Here is a 16739-nt window from a genome sequence, read left to right as displayed (position 1 = left end):
TCGCTCCATGCCTCAGTTTCCCCATCTATAACATGAGGGCAGTAGCACTGCCCAGTGTTGTGAGGATAACTACACTGACGATGGCGAGGTGCTCAGATATTCCAGGGATGTGGGCCACCGAAGTACTGAAGGTAGACAGGAATGGCAGGAGTTCCAGGAAAAAAGGGATGAGGAACCCTGAGTGATCCGTACAATCCTCTTGACACACCCAACCAAAGGTATAAAAATAGGAATTTCCCCATAATTACTTGCCCCGCCAGCAAAGAGACACAAGCTCCAGCCCAGGGCCCTTGTGCATACGCACACACACAGACACAGACAGAGTTTCTTCCGCGTTGCTTGGCTCACCCAGATCTAACTAGTTACAGGAACAAAAGCTGAGCTGCATCACAGATCAAGAGTCACTGTGTCAAAAACAGGCCCCGGCCAGTTCAGCCGGAATTTTGCAGTTGTTTGGGCTCGCTCAGAATTATTCCTTGTCTAAGCTTGTAACCGCGGGAGATGGGAGAACTACTGGCAAGGGTGTGAAGAGGGTAAACAGGGAGGATGGAGGTGGGTTAGGGGGATCCAAGAGGGTGTAAACAGGGGGAAAAAGGAGTTAAGAAAAGGAAGTGGTTGTCATTATTTTGTATGTTATAGTAGTGCTGAAGGTTCACAACGGAAATCGTGGCTGCATTGTGCTGGGGACTGTACGTACACCTAGTGAAAGGGAGCCCCTTCCTCAAAAAACCCACAGCCTAAATAGACAAGACAAAGGCTTGGGAAACTGAGGTCTACAGTGGGGAAGTGACTTACCAAGGTCACACAGGAAGGCTATAGCAGTCGGCAGAACCGGGAAGTGAACCCTCATTGTCTGACTCCTACTCCTCTGATGAGGAAAAACATCTCCATGGTGAGGCCTCTTAGGGTGTGGACTGGTCTCCAAAGGGCACTGGGGGAGCATTGCGTGGGACGCTCAAGACTGGTGGATGTACTACACTGGGTTGGGGGATGGACTAGCTGGGTCCGAACAGGTGTTTTCCATATCTGGGCTGCCTTTCAGATTTGGAAAATGCAGGGTCACCTCGTAGGAGGATTCTCCACCCAAACTTCTCCTGGTGTTATTATTTGTATTGCAGTAGCACCTCAGGACCCATCATGGAGCAAGAGCCCATGGTGCTCTGTACAAACTGAACCAAAGGCCGGTCCCTGCCCCCAAAGAATAACACTTGTCTCCCTCACCAGACATGGTCTGGCTATTGCATTCTCCACAGATGCAACTCCACTTTGTCCTAGATCTCTGATTCCATTGTTACCTTCCTTATCTCCTTCAGCTCCAGAGGTACTGGGAATTCACCTCCAAGCTTATGCTTCTGGCCTCTTCCCACGCTCCCTCTGCTGCCTCTGGCCTTTGGAATGTTACCAGAATCCAGACCTGCCTCAACCCAGCCTCTGCCAAAAGTCTCATTCGTGACATAATCACTTCTCATCTCACTTATTGCAATCCGTCTTTAATAGCCTTCCATCCCTGCTTCGTCGTGCTGCGACTGGCATGCTCTGTCACTGCAGGAAGTTGGGCCATTTCATCACCATCCTCCATTGATCTGCCTTGGTTTCCTGTCCATCTCTTGCTTCAGTTTAGAATGAGATTTCCTGGCTTTCAAAACTCTTCGGATTCACTTCACCCCTCCTCTCTGGCCCCAAATACAACCACTCCCTCTGCTTCTCTGATTTCCATCCAGCTTCTCCAATTCACTCTTCCAAGACCCATCCACTTACTTCCCCAATCCATGCCTCCAACATCCATTCAGATAAGAATTTTGACCCAACCTCATCTCTTACCAAAAACCACCAAAGCATTCTGTTTGTTTTTTAAGACTGGTGCTGAGCATCTACCCTCAGAAAATTAGGCCCCTTTTGTGGTGTATCAAAAACAGTGCTGAAATTACAAACTATCACTTTAAGTGAAAGGGTTTTCCTGGGTTTGCTTGCAGGCTAGAGGGGTCTTGAGAGAAGTGTTTGAGCAGAGGAGCTGGTAAAGAACCAGCTTAAAGTAAGGTGGGGTGAGCTGTTCCTCGCTGCCTTAAGGAGCAGCCTGCTTTGTCTCTCTCTGTTTTTGTGTGTTGTTATTCTGAATTCTAAGCTATAAAGTAGTGTTACGTTGCAACCTTTCAGCAAGAGTACTTTATGTTTCTATATAACTTCTCGGTGTATGCACTGTGAACACAACCCCTTTATGGTGTTTCAAGGTGGACAGCCAAAATCAGTAGGCATTCTTGAAAATCTTAGGTAACATACTTTGCTAAGCTATAACTAGCCTAAAGGGGAAAACAAGGAGGGATGGGAAACCCATGGGAAAGGTTTTATTCATGCATATTGCACACAAAGATGATAAAATCAGTACCGAACACAGAGTACTCGGACATGGAGCTGTTTTACACCTTGCACTGTATTTAGCAAAAGCGGTTACCAAGGCCAAAAAACCACAAACCAAACAAAAAACCCGTAACTCTCCCCCCAAAACAACACAACAGCCATCAGATTAAAACAATCTATTTAGAAACAATAAACTTTGCATGATGTGAAGGGTAAAGCTGGAAGGTAAAAAGTAGAATTGAACCCCCCAAATGCCCTGTTGCCAAGCTGGCAACAGTCCCTGTCACAGCCCCCAGGGTACATCACTCCTGACAGAAGCAAGGACAGCCAGCACAAGGGACTGTACAGAGATGCTTTGCTTGGCCGGGGGCCACGCGCTGCAAAACTATGTAGTCCATGCCTTCTTTTCCTTACGCCCCACCTCTGTGCTGCTCTCTGCAAATGATTTTTTTGGGAGGAAGGTGATGGCTAATGAAGGCCTGGCTGCCTGGGGGGTGCCAGAATTCAGTCAAAGACGTTTAAGGCCAGAACTATATTAATAATAATCCCGAGCTTTTCTATGGCCCTGTACATCACTCAATCTCAAAATACTTTACAAAAGAGGTCAGGATCATGATCCCCATTTTACAGATGGGGAAAATGAGGCACAGAGCAGGGAAGCAACTGGCCCAAGATCACCCAACAGGCCCGTGGCAGAGGCAGGAATAGGACCCAGATCTCCTGAGTCTCAGTGCAGGCCACTAGACCACACTGCCTCCCTGACCTCCTGTATAACACAGGCCTGAAAACGTCTTCAAGTGATTCCTGCAGCAAGCCCATAGCTTCTGGTTGAGCTAGAGTATCTCTGTCTCAGCTATCCAGTCCTGATTTAAAGACTTCAAGTGATGCAGACTTCATCACATCCCCAATGGCTAATTTGGCCCTAGCGCTGTATAGGTTAAAAGAAAGAATGTATATTCAATCAAACCAACCATGGGTGGATTCACATTTTCAGAAACCACGAGGGGAGTTCTGAGAAGACTATAGGGACAATAACAGTTCACCCAATTCCCCAGGGTAGGGAGAAGTCTAGCAGGAGGGAATAGGCCCAGCATAATGGTTGCAAAAGCCATTATTAAGTAAAGCCCACTCCAGCCCGCGGTTAAGTAAAATAAAGTGACCCAATACCAATCAATCCTGATCCACCCACTGATGAAACTTGTTCTTCCACTTGCCCGGGGAAGCTGTTTACTGATTCTGCATGTGCCCTATGCCCTCCATCCACTGTTTGCCCTGTAGCATTTCACAACCGAAAGGAAAATAGCCCCAGCCACAGCTGTTAGCCTCAGAGATGGCCGCACCTTGCCAAAATCAATACACAATCCAGAAGACTGTACATCAGGCTGGCCTAAGAGCCCCTGGTGCTGTACACATTCCTGTTTGCAAGGATGAGTCAAAGCAAGTCCCGTCTCCCCCGGAAAGTGGGTGAAATCACAGTGCCACAGCGCTGGCTGCTTATTCCAGTCTAGAGAGACAAGGTGGGCGAGGCAATATCTTGTATTGAACCAACTTCTGTTGGTGAGAGACACCAGCTTCCCAGCTGCACAGAGTTGTTCAGGTCTGGGAAACCCAGTGTCACAGCTAAATGCAAGGTAGAACAGAAGTAGTTAATGCATATTTCAAGGGACCATTCATGGTGATGTGGCCCATTAACTTTGCTAGACAATAAAAACCATGGGCGGAATAGAGACACTGGATTTATGGCTTATTTGAACAAGCTGAAACCCACTAATAACTCTTCCCCCCATTCCTTTCCTCCCTAGGACTGGAGGGGTGTCAACGGGCCACTTCACCTTAAATGGTCCCTTGAAATATGTTATGCTAAATAATCTGTTCCACCTTGTATTTTGCGGTGACCCTCTGAAGGCTTGTCTACGCTTACATTTTATAGCCCTCTAACTTGCTGGCTCAGGGGGGTGAAAAATCACTCCCCCCTGAGCACAGCAAGTCTGAGCGCTTTAAAGCGGGAATGTGGACAGGCTCCGAGCGCTGGGAGCTAATCCCCTCGAGGAGGTGGATTACCAGGAGTGCTCTCGCCCAGCGCTCGTGCGTGACCACACTCGCACTTCAATGCGTTCCCGCGCCAGCATGTTGAAGTTTCCAGTGTAGCCCTGCCCTGGTGAGGCCAGATCTACACGACAAACCTATGTTGGTATAACGACGTCGCTCAGGGTGTGAAAAATCCGTCCCCCTGAGCAACGGTTACCCTGAACTAACCCCCCCCACACACCTCCTGAGCTTTTCCTGCCTACATAGATTCTGCCACTCACGGAGGGGGGAGTTTTACGCCGACCGAGAGCTTTCTCCCATCGACATAGAACGTCTTCACCAGGGGCACTGCAGCGTACAGACATACCCCTAGTCTGTTAGCCTGGCTCAGACAGAGCTAAGAGCCTGATCTCCCCGCCTTTATCAGTGCAGCTAATGAGGCTTATCAGTGAAAACATTAAGTCCACTTTTATTAGCAAGTATCTTTCTTATTCCCAGGCTCCATAGTGGTGACTGTTACTCCATGATCTAATTATCCAACACCAGCCTTATAGTGGTCGGAAGAAAGGATGATTTGAATATAAATAGCTAGTTGAGGTCTGGATCAAGTTAAAGGGAGGACAGAATTAACCCTGTGAAGCCAGCTGATTACTGGTGGAATGCAATTGCTTGATTGATTCCAGTAGGAGGCGCTGTTGGGCCCATGGTTTTCATGCATGGACGGGGGGCCCATGCCAGGTCTGTATCTGGCCACTCATTTCAGCTCTTAAGGCTTGGGATTCAGAGCCTGCACCAGGTGGAGCTGGACTTGGGGGTTGCTCAGTGCTTCTGCAAACCAGCCCCTTGGGTATCAGGGCACTCACACGCTGAAATGTGGGCACACCGGCCGAGCCCCCCATCCGGGCTCCGTTCATCGCCATCAAACCCATCTCCCTGCTGCCAATCACCAGAGCCCCTTGTCCCGTCCTTTACCCCCAGTATCTCATCTTGGGCGCCGCGGCCCGGCTCTGCTTCTCCGACGGGGCATCCTGCTTGCCGTTGGTGGCAGTGGCAAACATGTTCTCGGGCTCCAGGATGAACATGCTATAGAGGTTCCACAGGAGCATGGTCAGCAGGGGCAGGAAGGTCAGGCCGAAGCCGAAGCCGCGGAAAGAGCGGCCCATGGCATAGGCCAGCCAGTACAGCAGCCTGGGGAAGAGAAGAGGCACGGGTGTTGGGGGGTGTCGGGAGACAGGACCCGGTTGCCTGAGGAGCACTCCGCCCGAGGGCAGGGCTGGTGGACACCGTAGGATTTGGGAACAGGTTGCTGGTTTAACGCTCTGAGTCTTGGCTTTGCGCCGCTCATGGGCAGCCATCCTGGAGCTGCCCACAGTCAAAGCTGGCAGGATGGAAGACCTCTAGGGGAAAGCCAGGGAGTATTGCGGCCCATTCACTAGGAGACGCTGTTCCCTTCGCGTCAGTACGGACACCAGCGTGGCACCAGGGGAAACTAGTGCCTCAGTGAGGGAAACTCTCCTTGGGATCAGTGCTTAATTTGTAACGAAAGAGGTGCCAGGGCTCTGAACTGCCCAGCCCAGAGGTGCCGAGGCTCTGAACTGCCCAGCCCAGAGGTTCCGAGGCTCTGAACTGCCCAGCCCAGAGGTGCCAGGGCTCTGAACTGCCCAGCCCAGAGGTGCCGAGGCGCTGAACTGCCCAGCCCAGAGGTGCCGAGGCGCTGAACTGCCCAGCCCAGAGGGCCGAGGCGCTGAACTGCCAAGCCCAGAGGTGCCGAGGCGCTGAACTGCCAAGCCCAGAGGTGCCAGGGCTCTGAACTGCCCAGCCCAGAGGTGCCAGGGCTCTGAACTGCCCAGCCCAGAGGTGCCAGGGCTCAGCCCTAACAAGCCCTGGCATAAATTAAGCCCTGGTACTGATCCGACTGCTGCAGTGTGGTGATAAGGAGTCGGGTGGGTGACGGAATCGGTGACACTCTTCCCTCTGAGTTAGGGTGACTCCAGCACCCCAGCATGAAGCTAGAGGGCTCAGTTCTGACCCCTATTCCCCAGTGTGGTGTTATCCTGCAGGGAGCAGGGGGTTGACCCAGCAGGGGGCGCGCTCCCCTCTGAGTCAGCATGGACTCCAATCCCCCACCACTAGGGGGCGCTGTGCTACTGGAAGCGCCATCTTTGGATGAGATTTAAAATCCGGTATGCTGGACCTCCAGTGGTCTTCAAAGACCCCTGGTGCTTTCCAAATGAGTGGGGGAGAAGCAGTATTAATCTTTGAGTCCTGGCTAAATGTTGACAGGACCCAAGCTCTCCTGTCTCCTGGATGAAGGAGCGAACTCCAGCCATGCTGATATGTTCCCTCAGCACTAAATTAACGGAAAGACCAAAGAACCCACCTCCCCATCGTGATCCTAGCTCTGCTCTGGGCTTAGACTCATTGCTCTCAGCTCGTGGTTCATTTAAACGTAGCATGGGGAGGGGTCTTATGCTATGCGGGAGGGGAGTGAGCTTACCGTGAGATGGCAAACAGCCCCGTGAGCAACGGGATGAGCTTCAGGGCTTCCTGAGGGAGGTAGGTGGCCAGCACGGCAATGTTGAAGAAGTAGAGGATGAAGAGGTAGACGGACTGGGAGACGTAGCGCCGGTGGATCTCCACCTCCCGGCGCAGCTCCCCGAAGGGCTGCACTGAGGAGAAGCAGAGGCGGGAGACCCCGTACACGATCAGACCTGGTGGGATTGGAGAGAGAGAACTGAGTGGGGGACGCAAGGAGTGATGGGTGGAGACCAGGACTGGGGGCACAGTGACTGTTGGAGAGTGCGAGGCTATGTGTATGCTCTAGGCATGATAGTGACACGGCCATGCCGCTGTAGCTCCATAATGTAGACATCGATGGAAGAGGTGGACATCAATGGTTTTTCCATCATGGTAGTTAATCCACCTCTCTGAGAGGCAGGAGCTCGGTTGACAGAAGAATTCCTCTGTCAACCGAGTGGCATCTACCCTGGTGGTTAGGTCGGTGTAACTACATTGCTCAGGGGTGTGAAAGAATTGTACGTAGGTGATGTAGCTAGACCTAAATTTTAAGTGTAGACCTGGCCTTAGTGTCGGGCCAGCAAAGGGTGCCTTGCCATCTTTGATGTATTTATTTTCACAACCCTCCACCGTGAGGCAGGGCAGTGTTGTTACCCCATTGTGTAGATGGGAATCTGAGGCACAGCAAGAGTCAGTGACCTGCCCAGGTCAAACAGGGCAGGGAATTGAACCTGCGTTGCCAGATAGCAACCTAACCACTGGATCATAAGAACGGCCATACTGGGTCAGACCAAAGGTCCATCTAGCCCAGTATCCTGTCTGCCGACAGTGGCCAATGCCAGGTGCTTCAGAGGGAATGAACAGAACAGGTAATCATCAAGTGATCCATCAAGTGATCCATCCCCATCATCCTTCCTCCCTCTCACGTTCAGCCTGATGACTTGCACAGAAAGAGTGCATGGCCCAGTCAGTTCTTGGCCTCTCAGCTGAGCTTCCTAGCCAGGGGGCTGGTTAGTGATGGTCACATTGGTGGTTTGGGGGATGTGGTCACTAGACACTGGGCTGAGACCCATCCAACTTGTTTCATGACAGCCACCAAGCAGCCATTGGATGGGAATGGCTGTCCGTCACTCCTGATCTGAGTAGGCCATGAGCCAATTCTCCAGGGGTGCTGAGCGTCCTGCAGCTCCCTACTGACTCCAGTGGGAATAGCGAGTGGTCAGCTCTTCTGAAGAGTCAGTCCCCATCCCCACAGCCAGCCACTCTGCCTCTCAGAGCCAGAACAACCCCCCAGGGCAGAGAGGAACAAATCGCCCGGCTCCACCCACCTAGGATGATGGGGAAGGTGCCGAACACTCCGCAGCGAAGGGTGTAGACCAGCCGGGCGCTCATGGTTGGCATCAGGGGGGCGTCAAAGGGCAGGAAGACGTAGGCCCCGTACACGAAGCAGGGGAAGATGATCATGGCCCCAATCATGGAGGCCACGGCCTTGAGGTTGGCAGAGCTGCAGTCCTGGCATTGGAGGCACTGTAGCCTCTTGAAAAGCGGCTTGGTCTGGCCACCGTCGTAGCCAGCTGGCTCTTCGTAGCGCGTGGGGCAGCTCAGGGGGCCGTGGGTCAGGAAGGCCAGTTTCTCGGAGTTGCCGTTCTCCTTCTCACAGCAAACGATGGCCTCCTCCTCCTCCAGCTGCTGCTGCTTCTTCTTCCAGTCGCTGCCCCCTGCCGAGCCTTGGCACCCGGGGGCCTTCTCGATACAGTGGGGATTGATGGGGACGAAAACATGCATGGCCACCTCAGGCATCCTGTTCCCTTCTTCCTCCTCCTCCCGCAGAGGGGAGGAGCCGAGGAAAACCTCCTCGTCTCCAGGAGGCCCCAGCTCGGGGCCTGTGCGGCTCCCCTCAGGGCTTGGCCTCTTCTCTGTCTCAGATGCCTTGCGGGATGGGGTGGTGGGCTCCGTGGCCACCTCACTCACGGAAGAGTGCCGGGACTGGTCCCATGGCAGAGGAGCATCAGGATCTCCTGGCTTCTTGTCTTGGACACTGCCGCAGGCCACCTTCTGCTCTGGGGGCTCCAGAGCCTCCTTTCTCAGCTCCACCAGCGCCACGTTCTCTGTGTGAGCCCCAGGGTCAGCAGCTGCCATCTTGGGCCTTCGGGGACGTTCCAGCCGGGGACAGACCCGGAGGGAGGCTGGCTTTGTGGTGGTACGGGCAATAGACTCTATCGCCTATTTAAAGCTGCAGAGTCTAGTTACTGTCCTCTCTCATTGCTGTTCTCCACCTATGGAGGGACAAAGAACATACACAATGAGATACCAATAAGGAACTGCCTGTAGATCACCCTTCTCAAGTGGCCAACGCCCCTCACAAGCCCAACCATTAATCAACACTTCCAAGACATTGTCATCCCTCCTTTATAAACTGGGGACACCAAGAGAAGTGGGGCAATTAATCCAAGGTCACACAGCAAATTGGTGGCAGAGCTGGGAATAGAACACAGGAGTCCTGGGTCCCAGTCACCCTCCTGTCCATGCTGTAACCACCAAATCACATTTCCTCCAAAGTTAAAAGAGAGCCCAAGAGTCCTGACTCCCGCTAGGTCAAGCTGCTTCCAGCTGAAGTTGGTGGAATTGCTCTGGAAGTATACCAGTGTCACTGAGCTCAGTTAAACACTATTCTATATGTTATTAAAATGATTAAATCCAGGGGATGAAACAGCTGCTGAAAAAAACCACAGGATCGGTTTCTATGGAGCTCTAGGAAAGGGTTAAATAATAGATATACCCTGAGCAAAATCGTACATCCAAACACTCCTATAAACTCTGGGCATGCCTCGATCTAGAACAGAACTGACAGCTTGTCTATACTTGAAAGTGAATTCAGATTAAGGTTGGGTGTGAATGTAAGGCCCAATAGCTAGTCCAGAATAACTCCATGTGTGCACAAACCCTTCATGGCTACTCCTAGAGAGATAATGGGATAAATTTTCAAAAACACCCAATCCAAACACTTCACGGATTTTGGATCAGAACTTTGTGCCTCGCCTCCGCTCAACTGAACATAAATGTTGGATCCAAATCATCTCTGAAATTGAGATCTGGATTACAGTGCTGGGGCTGGCCCCTCGTTGGCTGAACCAAAAGACCCCTGAATGTTGGGAATAGAGATGCAAATTTTGGGGTTCAGGACCTCGGATGGCAATGAAAAGAGCAGGGCTTGATTTTCAGGAGGGGTGAGTTCTGGCAGAGCCCATCCCATTTGCCGGGGCTCTTCGCCTTTGAAAATCAAGCTGGTCAATCCTTGCAGGGACCTGCCAGTTTACCTGGAGGGATATTTATTACACAGGTGGTGAGCAAAATTGCGTAGTGCGTCGTTGAGATGCGCACACCTCGCAAAACTCTCCAGAGGAAGCGGCGTGAACACTGATCGACAAGAACTGGGAGGCACCTATCAACTGTAGGCATACACGACATATGGCAGGCCAACAATTACAATACCACTGAGTCATAAAGGGAAGACCAGAAGGGACCACCAGATCTTCTAGTCTGACCTGTATCTCATGGGCCACCACCACCACGCAACAACCGAAATGAGATTGAAGTATGACAGCCCTCAGGAGACGAGACTATGATGTTCCACAGGTGGAGACTAGGAAGGACTGAGATGTATGAATGCCCAAGGCCCCTGCAGTGTTAATCACTCTTAAAAAAAAGGCGGCACATATGGGGAATATTGGCAATCCCTCCTGGATTGGCTGAGATCTGTCAACTAGGATAGTTAATTTATTCATCTCCACACTGCACTCCCCACTAGCAGACTCACTGCACCCATGAGGGATCCCGGGGAGGAGGAGGGGACAGATTCCTAGCTGGTGTCTGTCAGTTTCTCTCCACTAAAACCATCTGGCCCTGTTGATTTTAAAGAGATGTAGGAGTGTGCCCATGTGGGGCTTAATATAGGGTGGGGGATTAAAAGCAACTTGTGAGGCCCTCATTAAGTGGTTGCCCAAGTGTTAGTGGTGGAGGGGAGAGGGATTGGGATCAAAGAAGTTACAAATAAAGTATTGACGTGTATCCTGCACACCCAATAATAATCCCTAGCTCTTACATAGCACATTTCATCCAGAAGTCTTGAAACACTTTACAAAAGAGGGCAGTAGCACTGTCCCCACTTTGCAGATGGGGAAACCGAGGCACAGAGTGGTGACATGAGTTGCCCAGGGTCACACTACATCCCAGTGGCAGAGCCAGGTCTCCAGAGTCTGTCTGTCAGTCTGTCCCTCTCTCTCTCTCTCTCTCTCTCTCACACACACACACACACGCAGGCAAGCTACAAAACTCCGTCCTGCACCCATCTTCCGAACAACCCCTCCACTCGACCAGACTGCAAGAGAAAATTAATAAAGTAAAGCAGAGATCTGTTTCCCTGCTGGGCTGCTTACTTGGAAAGTGGAGCAGTTTTGCGGATGGCTGTCCCGGGTTGTGAATGTTTCTGAAGCTTCTTCCCTTTGCCCCCCTGGATCTCAAACCTGTTTAACCAGCAAAGGTGTGGCTGGAATTAAAGGGGCAGAGGCAGCTTTGCTTCACTGGACCTACTGAATCAGCCGGCAGAAAAGGCTGTTCCCAGAGGTTGTGTGCGTGTGTTGTGTTGTGTTGTGTGTGGTGTGCTCATGTATTGTGTGTGCATGTTTGTGTGGTCCATACATGTGTTGCGCATGCATGTTTGTGTGATTTGCATATGTGCCTTATTATTACTATTATTAACATGCTTTTGTATACTTGTGTTGTGAAAGCATGGACTTGTGACGTATAGATGTGTTATGTTATGCATTCAGGTTGGTGTGTTGTGTTTTCCTGTTCATGCGTATGTAATTGCATTGTTTGAACTTTACACATGTGTCTTTGAGGTGTGTGTGCGTGCGTGTGCTCACACTTGCATCGCGTGTGTACTTATTTATTTGGTTCATTTGCAGTGTGCACGTCTGCCGCGTATGCTGGCTGGTGTGTGTGTGTGTATATATGTAAGTATGGTGTGTGTATATACATGTGGAGCACGTGTGTATGTTGTGTATGTAATAAGTAGGGAGGGGCGTGTGTGGGTGTGTCTGTGTGTATACGAGCACAGTGTATGTTGTGTGTGTCCCCGTGTGGGTTGAAAGCACAATATCTGACTATGATGTCTACGTGTGTTAGTGCTGGAGTGTGTGGATCTGTCTGTATGCACATGTGAGTGTGGTGTAATATAAACTCCGTGTGTGTGTAGGCAGATGTGAGTGACGTCAGCATAAGTGCTGACCCCAGCATCAAAATCTTAGATCAATATTTAGTTTGCAGTATGTACAAACCCCTGGATTGGACAATGGTTTGGGTGATTAAACTGCATGGGGTAAGGAAACCAGGAAGCTGCCCTCCATATTTGGGTTTATTTGGGATAACTCACAAGGACCCTGGAGGCAGAAAGAAGCAGTTAGAGCATCTCCACAGCCACTTCTCCAAGCAAACACTCCAAGATTCGTTTTCATGTTGAGCAATTTAGTGCAAGGAAATGAGGGAACAGAGCTAACATGGCTCCTGATTATATTAGCCACCTTCCCCACAAAAAACAACCCACAGTCAGATTATGTTTAGGATCTAATTACAGAAATTGTAATTAAATACCCCAGAAAAGAAAGAGAATTCTGAATTAAGGAAGAGACACTCATCTTCCCTCACTCCATCGCATCACAGCACTGCCCAATGGGTGGAGATCTGGACTTTACTCAGAACACGCTGCTCCTGTTGATTCAAACTATTAACATAATCTCAACATATGTTTGAATTCTGCTCCCTTAGGTCCCACATCCAAGCACTGATCTACCCTGAACCTACTGTCTTTAGAAGGGTTACGTGACTTACAATACGGGGTGGATTTCCTAAGGATTAATTATATTATGTATTACAGTTGCACTTGCGATCTCCACTGAAATCAATACCTTGTTGTGCTAAGCGCTGGGGGTGCAGGCTCTGGGGTGGGGCCAGGGATGAGGGGTTTGGGGTGAAGAAGGGGATCTGGGTTTGGGGGGGCTCCAGGCTGGGGTAGGGGGTTGGGTCTCCGGGTTCCGGCTCCCAGTCAGCGGCGCAGTGGGGGGTGCTAAGGCAGGCCCCAGATGTAGCCAGCAATAGGTCCGGCTCCTAGGCAGAGGTACGCAGGCAGCCCTGCACACTGCTCTCACCCACAGGCACCGCCCCCCCATCTCCCATTGGCCGGTTCCAGTGTGGAGCCGGTGCTTGGAGCAGGGGCAGCCTGCGGAGTCTCGTGGCCTCTCCCGCCTAGGAGCCAGACCTGTTGGCCACTTCCAGGGTGCAGCGCGGTGTCAGAACAGGTAGGGACTAGCCTGCCTTAGCCGGGCAGCACCATCGACTGGACTTTTAACGGCCTGATCGGCAGTGCTGACCAGAGCCACCAGGGTCCCTTTTCGACCAGGTGTTCTGGTCGAAAACTGGACAACTGGTCACCCTACCCAACTCTGAAGGCAGTGCAGAAGTAAGGTTGGCAATACCATGATCACCCTACAATAACCTTGCGACTCCCCTGCGACCCCCTTTTGGGTCAGGACCCCCAGTTTGAGAAACACTGGTCGTCCCGCCCCATGAAATCTGTATAGTATTGGGTAAAAGTACACAAAAGACCAGATTTCACAGGGGGAGCTCAGATGTCATGGTCCGTGACACATTTTCCACAGCCGTGAATTTGGTGGGGCTCTATTCATAAGCAACCTGTTAGACTCCAACCCTTTATTAAATATTGATTAATCACTTCTTAACCCTTTACACACGAATTAAAAAGCATACCCTCAGTGTGAAAGTGGGGCCAATTAAAACAGAACCAAGGTCTCCTGGCTCCCAGTCCAGTGCCTGATCCCCTAACATTTTCAGCTTGACTGACTTGCACCTATGTCAATTCCTAGGTCCTGGCTTCCCCGGGGCCAGATTTGGCCTTCAGTTTCACCAGTGTAAATCAGGAGGGACTCCATTACTGTTACCGGATTTAAACTGGTTTAAGTGACAGGAGAATCAGGCCCTGCTCTGTCTGCATCTGTTGAGGCCCCTGCCGTCTCAGAGGGTGGGGGTAAGCCTTGGTTTGTCCCCATCCCCACTGCAGCCTCGCCTCGCCCCTTCCCCCTTTTGTCTGCCGAAGTCATGTGTTGTCAATAAAGTTTATTTTGAATGGCAGTTGAAGCTAGGAGGCGGCCATATTGCCAGCACTAAGTCCTGGCAGCGGAGAGCGACAGCTCTGGCGGTGGGGGCGTTAGCCGCGAAATCTCGCGCGGTGAAGCCGGAGCGGACGCCATGTTGCCCGCCAGAGGCATGGGCGGGCAGTCCCGCTCTCGAGAGACCACGGGAGAGGCGGGCGAAGTCTCGCGTGACTTCGAGCGGGGGCGGGGAGAGGGCCGCGGCTGAGCGATGGCGGCCGCGCGGGGCCGGTGGTTGCGGCGGCCGCGCTGCGGGGCGGAGGAGGCGGCGGCCGGGAGCGGGCGCTGCTGAGGAGGGAGGGAGCCGGCCGCGCCGGGCCTCCCCCTGCCGGGCGCCATGAGCCAGGGCAGCGGGACCCCCGGCGAGAGCGGCGAGCCCGAGGCCAAGGTGCTGCACACCAAGCGGCTGTACCGGTGAGGCGGGGCCGGGGGCAGAACCGGCGGGAGGGCGGGGGCGTGGAGGGGAGCTGAGAGGCTGGGGAGAGACCTGGGGCAGGGGCAGGGGCGGGGGGTGTGGGAAGGGGGGGCAGGGGATGGGGAGAGGAGGGTGGGGGAGAACTGGGGATGGGGGGAGAGGGAGATGGGGGACGGGGAGTGTGAAATATGGGGAGAGGAGGGGCTGAGGGAGAACTGGGGGATGGGGGGAGGGGGTGGGGGAGAACTGGGGGATGGGGGGAGAACTGGGGGGGGATGTGGGGATGGGGGGAGAACTGGGGGATGGGGGGAGAACTGGGGGGGATGTGGGGATGGGGGGAGAACTGGGGGGGATGTGGGGATGGGGGGAGAACTGGGGGGGATGTGGGGATGGGGGGAGAACTGGGGGGCGATGGGGGGAGAACTGGGGGATGGGGGAGAACTGGGGGGGGATGTGGGGATGGGGGGAGAACTGGGGGATGGGGGGAGAACTGGGGGGGGATGGGGGGAGAACTGGGGGGGGATGGGGGGAGAACTGGGGGGGGATGTGGGGATGGGGGGAGAACTGGGGGTGGGGGAGAACTGGGTGGGGATGGGGGGAGAACTGGGGGATGTGGGGATGGGGGGAGAACTGGGGGTGGGGGAGAACAGGGGCTGGGGGGCAGCTGGACACAGGATAGGAGGTGGGGGGATTGGGTCAGAGAGACGTGTGCATGGGGAGGCAGAGGGGCTGTCCTCTTCTCATCTCATCCCTGCCCTGATTGTGCCATTGCTTATATAGGATGGGGAGGGGTGTGCTGAAGAGCTGGGCACTAAGCCCCTGTTAATCCCCACCTCGTCCTCCTCCAAAGCAGTTGTATTGTTAGTCTCCAGTTTCTGAGGATCCAGAGGGGCTGGCAGGCTTGGAGGGTGCTGGGCATTCATAGACCTTGTTGGTCACTCTTAAGGGACCCTGTCACTCTAGGTGTTTGTACAGCACCCCGATCTGGGTGCTACTGCAATACAAGTCAAGGTAGTACAGCAGGGATGGCATTCTTCGTATAACCTGGAGCAAAGGACTGCTGTAGGCTTCAGGTGTCAGTGAACATTATATCTAGGGAGTGGGGGTATGTCTACACTATGGGGACTATATTGTCATAGCTACAATGCTCTAGCTCTGTTGGCTTAACCCTGTAGTATAGATGCAGCCTATGCTGACAGAAGGTGTTTTTCCATCGCTGTAGGAACACCACCTCCGCAAGCGACGATAGGAAGTATTCTTCTGTTAACCTAGCTGTGTCTCCGCTGGGGGTTAGGTTGACATAGCTGTGACTCAGGCTATGGCTACGCTACACAGTTTTTAGCGACACGGCTGTACTGCTACAGCTATGCTGCTAAAAGTCATGCAGTGTAGCTGCTGTTTCTCAGCAGGAGAGAGCTCTCCTGTCGACAAAAAACTACCACCCCTCATGAACGGCAGTGGCTTTGTCGGCAGGAGAGTGCTTCTGCCAACAAAGTGCTGTTCGCACTGGCGCTTTTCGTTGGTAAGTGTTGTTTGGGGTGTGGTTGTTTTTGTTTTTAACATCCCTCAATGACAAAAGTTTTGCCGACCAAGTCCCAGTGTAGACATACCCTCAGGCGTGTGGATTTTTCACACACCTGAGGACCATAGCTACATCGACCTAAATTTTAAGTGTAGTCCAGGCATGAGAATAAGGACTCCTGGGTTCTACTTGCTGCATACCCATGACCAAGTCACTGTCCCTCTCTGCTTCAGTTTTCCCATCTGAGTAATTTTTCTTCCTTCTCCTGTAAAATTGAGATAACCACGCCTACCTTTGTAAAGCATGTTGAGATCCTTGTACAAAAGTCCAAAGTTTTGACTGGTAGGTTATTAAAAGCATTTCCCTAACTGTGTCTGTGATGGATCTTTATACAATTGCATGTTTTTTTACATTCAAGTTAAATGACGTGTTTTTCATTACACAGAGTGTAGCAAAAAGCAGTGGTTTTAGTTGCCCATGTTCTAGGATGCTCTGTCATGCAGGAGATGCCTACAGCGCCAAAATGTATTAGGGTCTTGGTATTAGCAGTCAGACTGTAAAATACTCCATTCCATACTAACATATTCTGGTGTTCAAGGCAATAGGAAGTAAGTTTTATATTTAAATTTCCAGAGTAGAATTTCACTAGACATCTAAGTGCTTGCTGTATTTTTAT

The 16739-nt window shown here is 52.1% G+C and overlaps 2 protein-coding genes across 5 annotated transcripts in view; one reads left to right on the top strand and one right to left on the bottom strand.

Moving 5' to 3' along the window:
* Positions 1-2339: 2339 nt before the first annotated feature.
* On the bottom strand, positions 2340-11405 carry TMEM79 (transmembrane protein 79). The gene is made up of 4 exons (XM_073322727.2): positions 11337-11405; positions 8229-9176; positions 6881-7094; positions 2340-5571 (listed from the first exon to the last, which is right to left on the bottom strand). Exons 2-4 carry the CDS (start codon positions 9037-9039, stop codon positions 5352-5354), a joined length of 1245 nt encoding a protein of 414 aa, XP_073178828.2. The 5' UTR covers positions 9040-9176; positions 11337-11405; the 3' UTR covers positions 2340-5351.
* A 2899-nt stretch (positions 11406-14304) lies between these two features.
* SMG5 (SMG5 nonsense mediated mRNA decay factor) overlaps positions 14305-16739 on the top strand; it is a 45746-nt gene continuing 43311 nt past the window's right edge. For 2 of the 4 annotated variants that reach the window (XM_073323371.1, XM_073323374.1), the window contains exon 1: positions 14305-14540. In XM_073323371.1, coding sequence (XP_073179472.1) covers positions 14464-14540 — 77 coding nt within the window. In that variant the 5' untranslated portion in view covers positions 14305-14463. The remainder of the gene's footprint in view (positions 14541-16739) is intronic. The other 2 variants (XM_073323373.1, XM_073323372.2) reach the window with 2 other exon arrangements.

Source organism: Lepidochelys kempii, chromosome 24 (genome assembly GCF_965140285.1).
Source record: "Lepidochelys kempii isolate rLepKem1 chromosome 24, rLepKem1.hap1, whole genome shotgun sequence".
In the NCBI taxonomy this organism is placed as follows: Eukaryota; Metazoa; Chordata; order Testudines; family Cheloniidae; genus Lepidochelys; species Lepidochelys kempii.
Note: the sequence above shows the minus strand (reverse complement) of the source record. Positions and strands in the feature narration are given on the sequence as shown.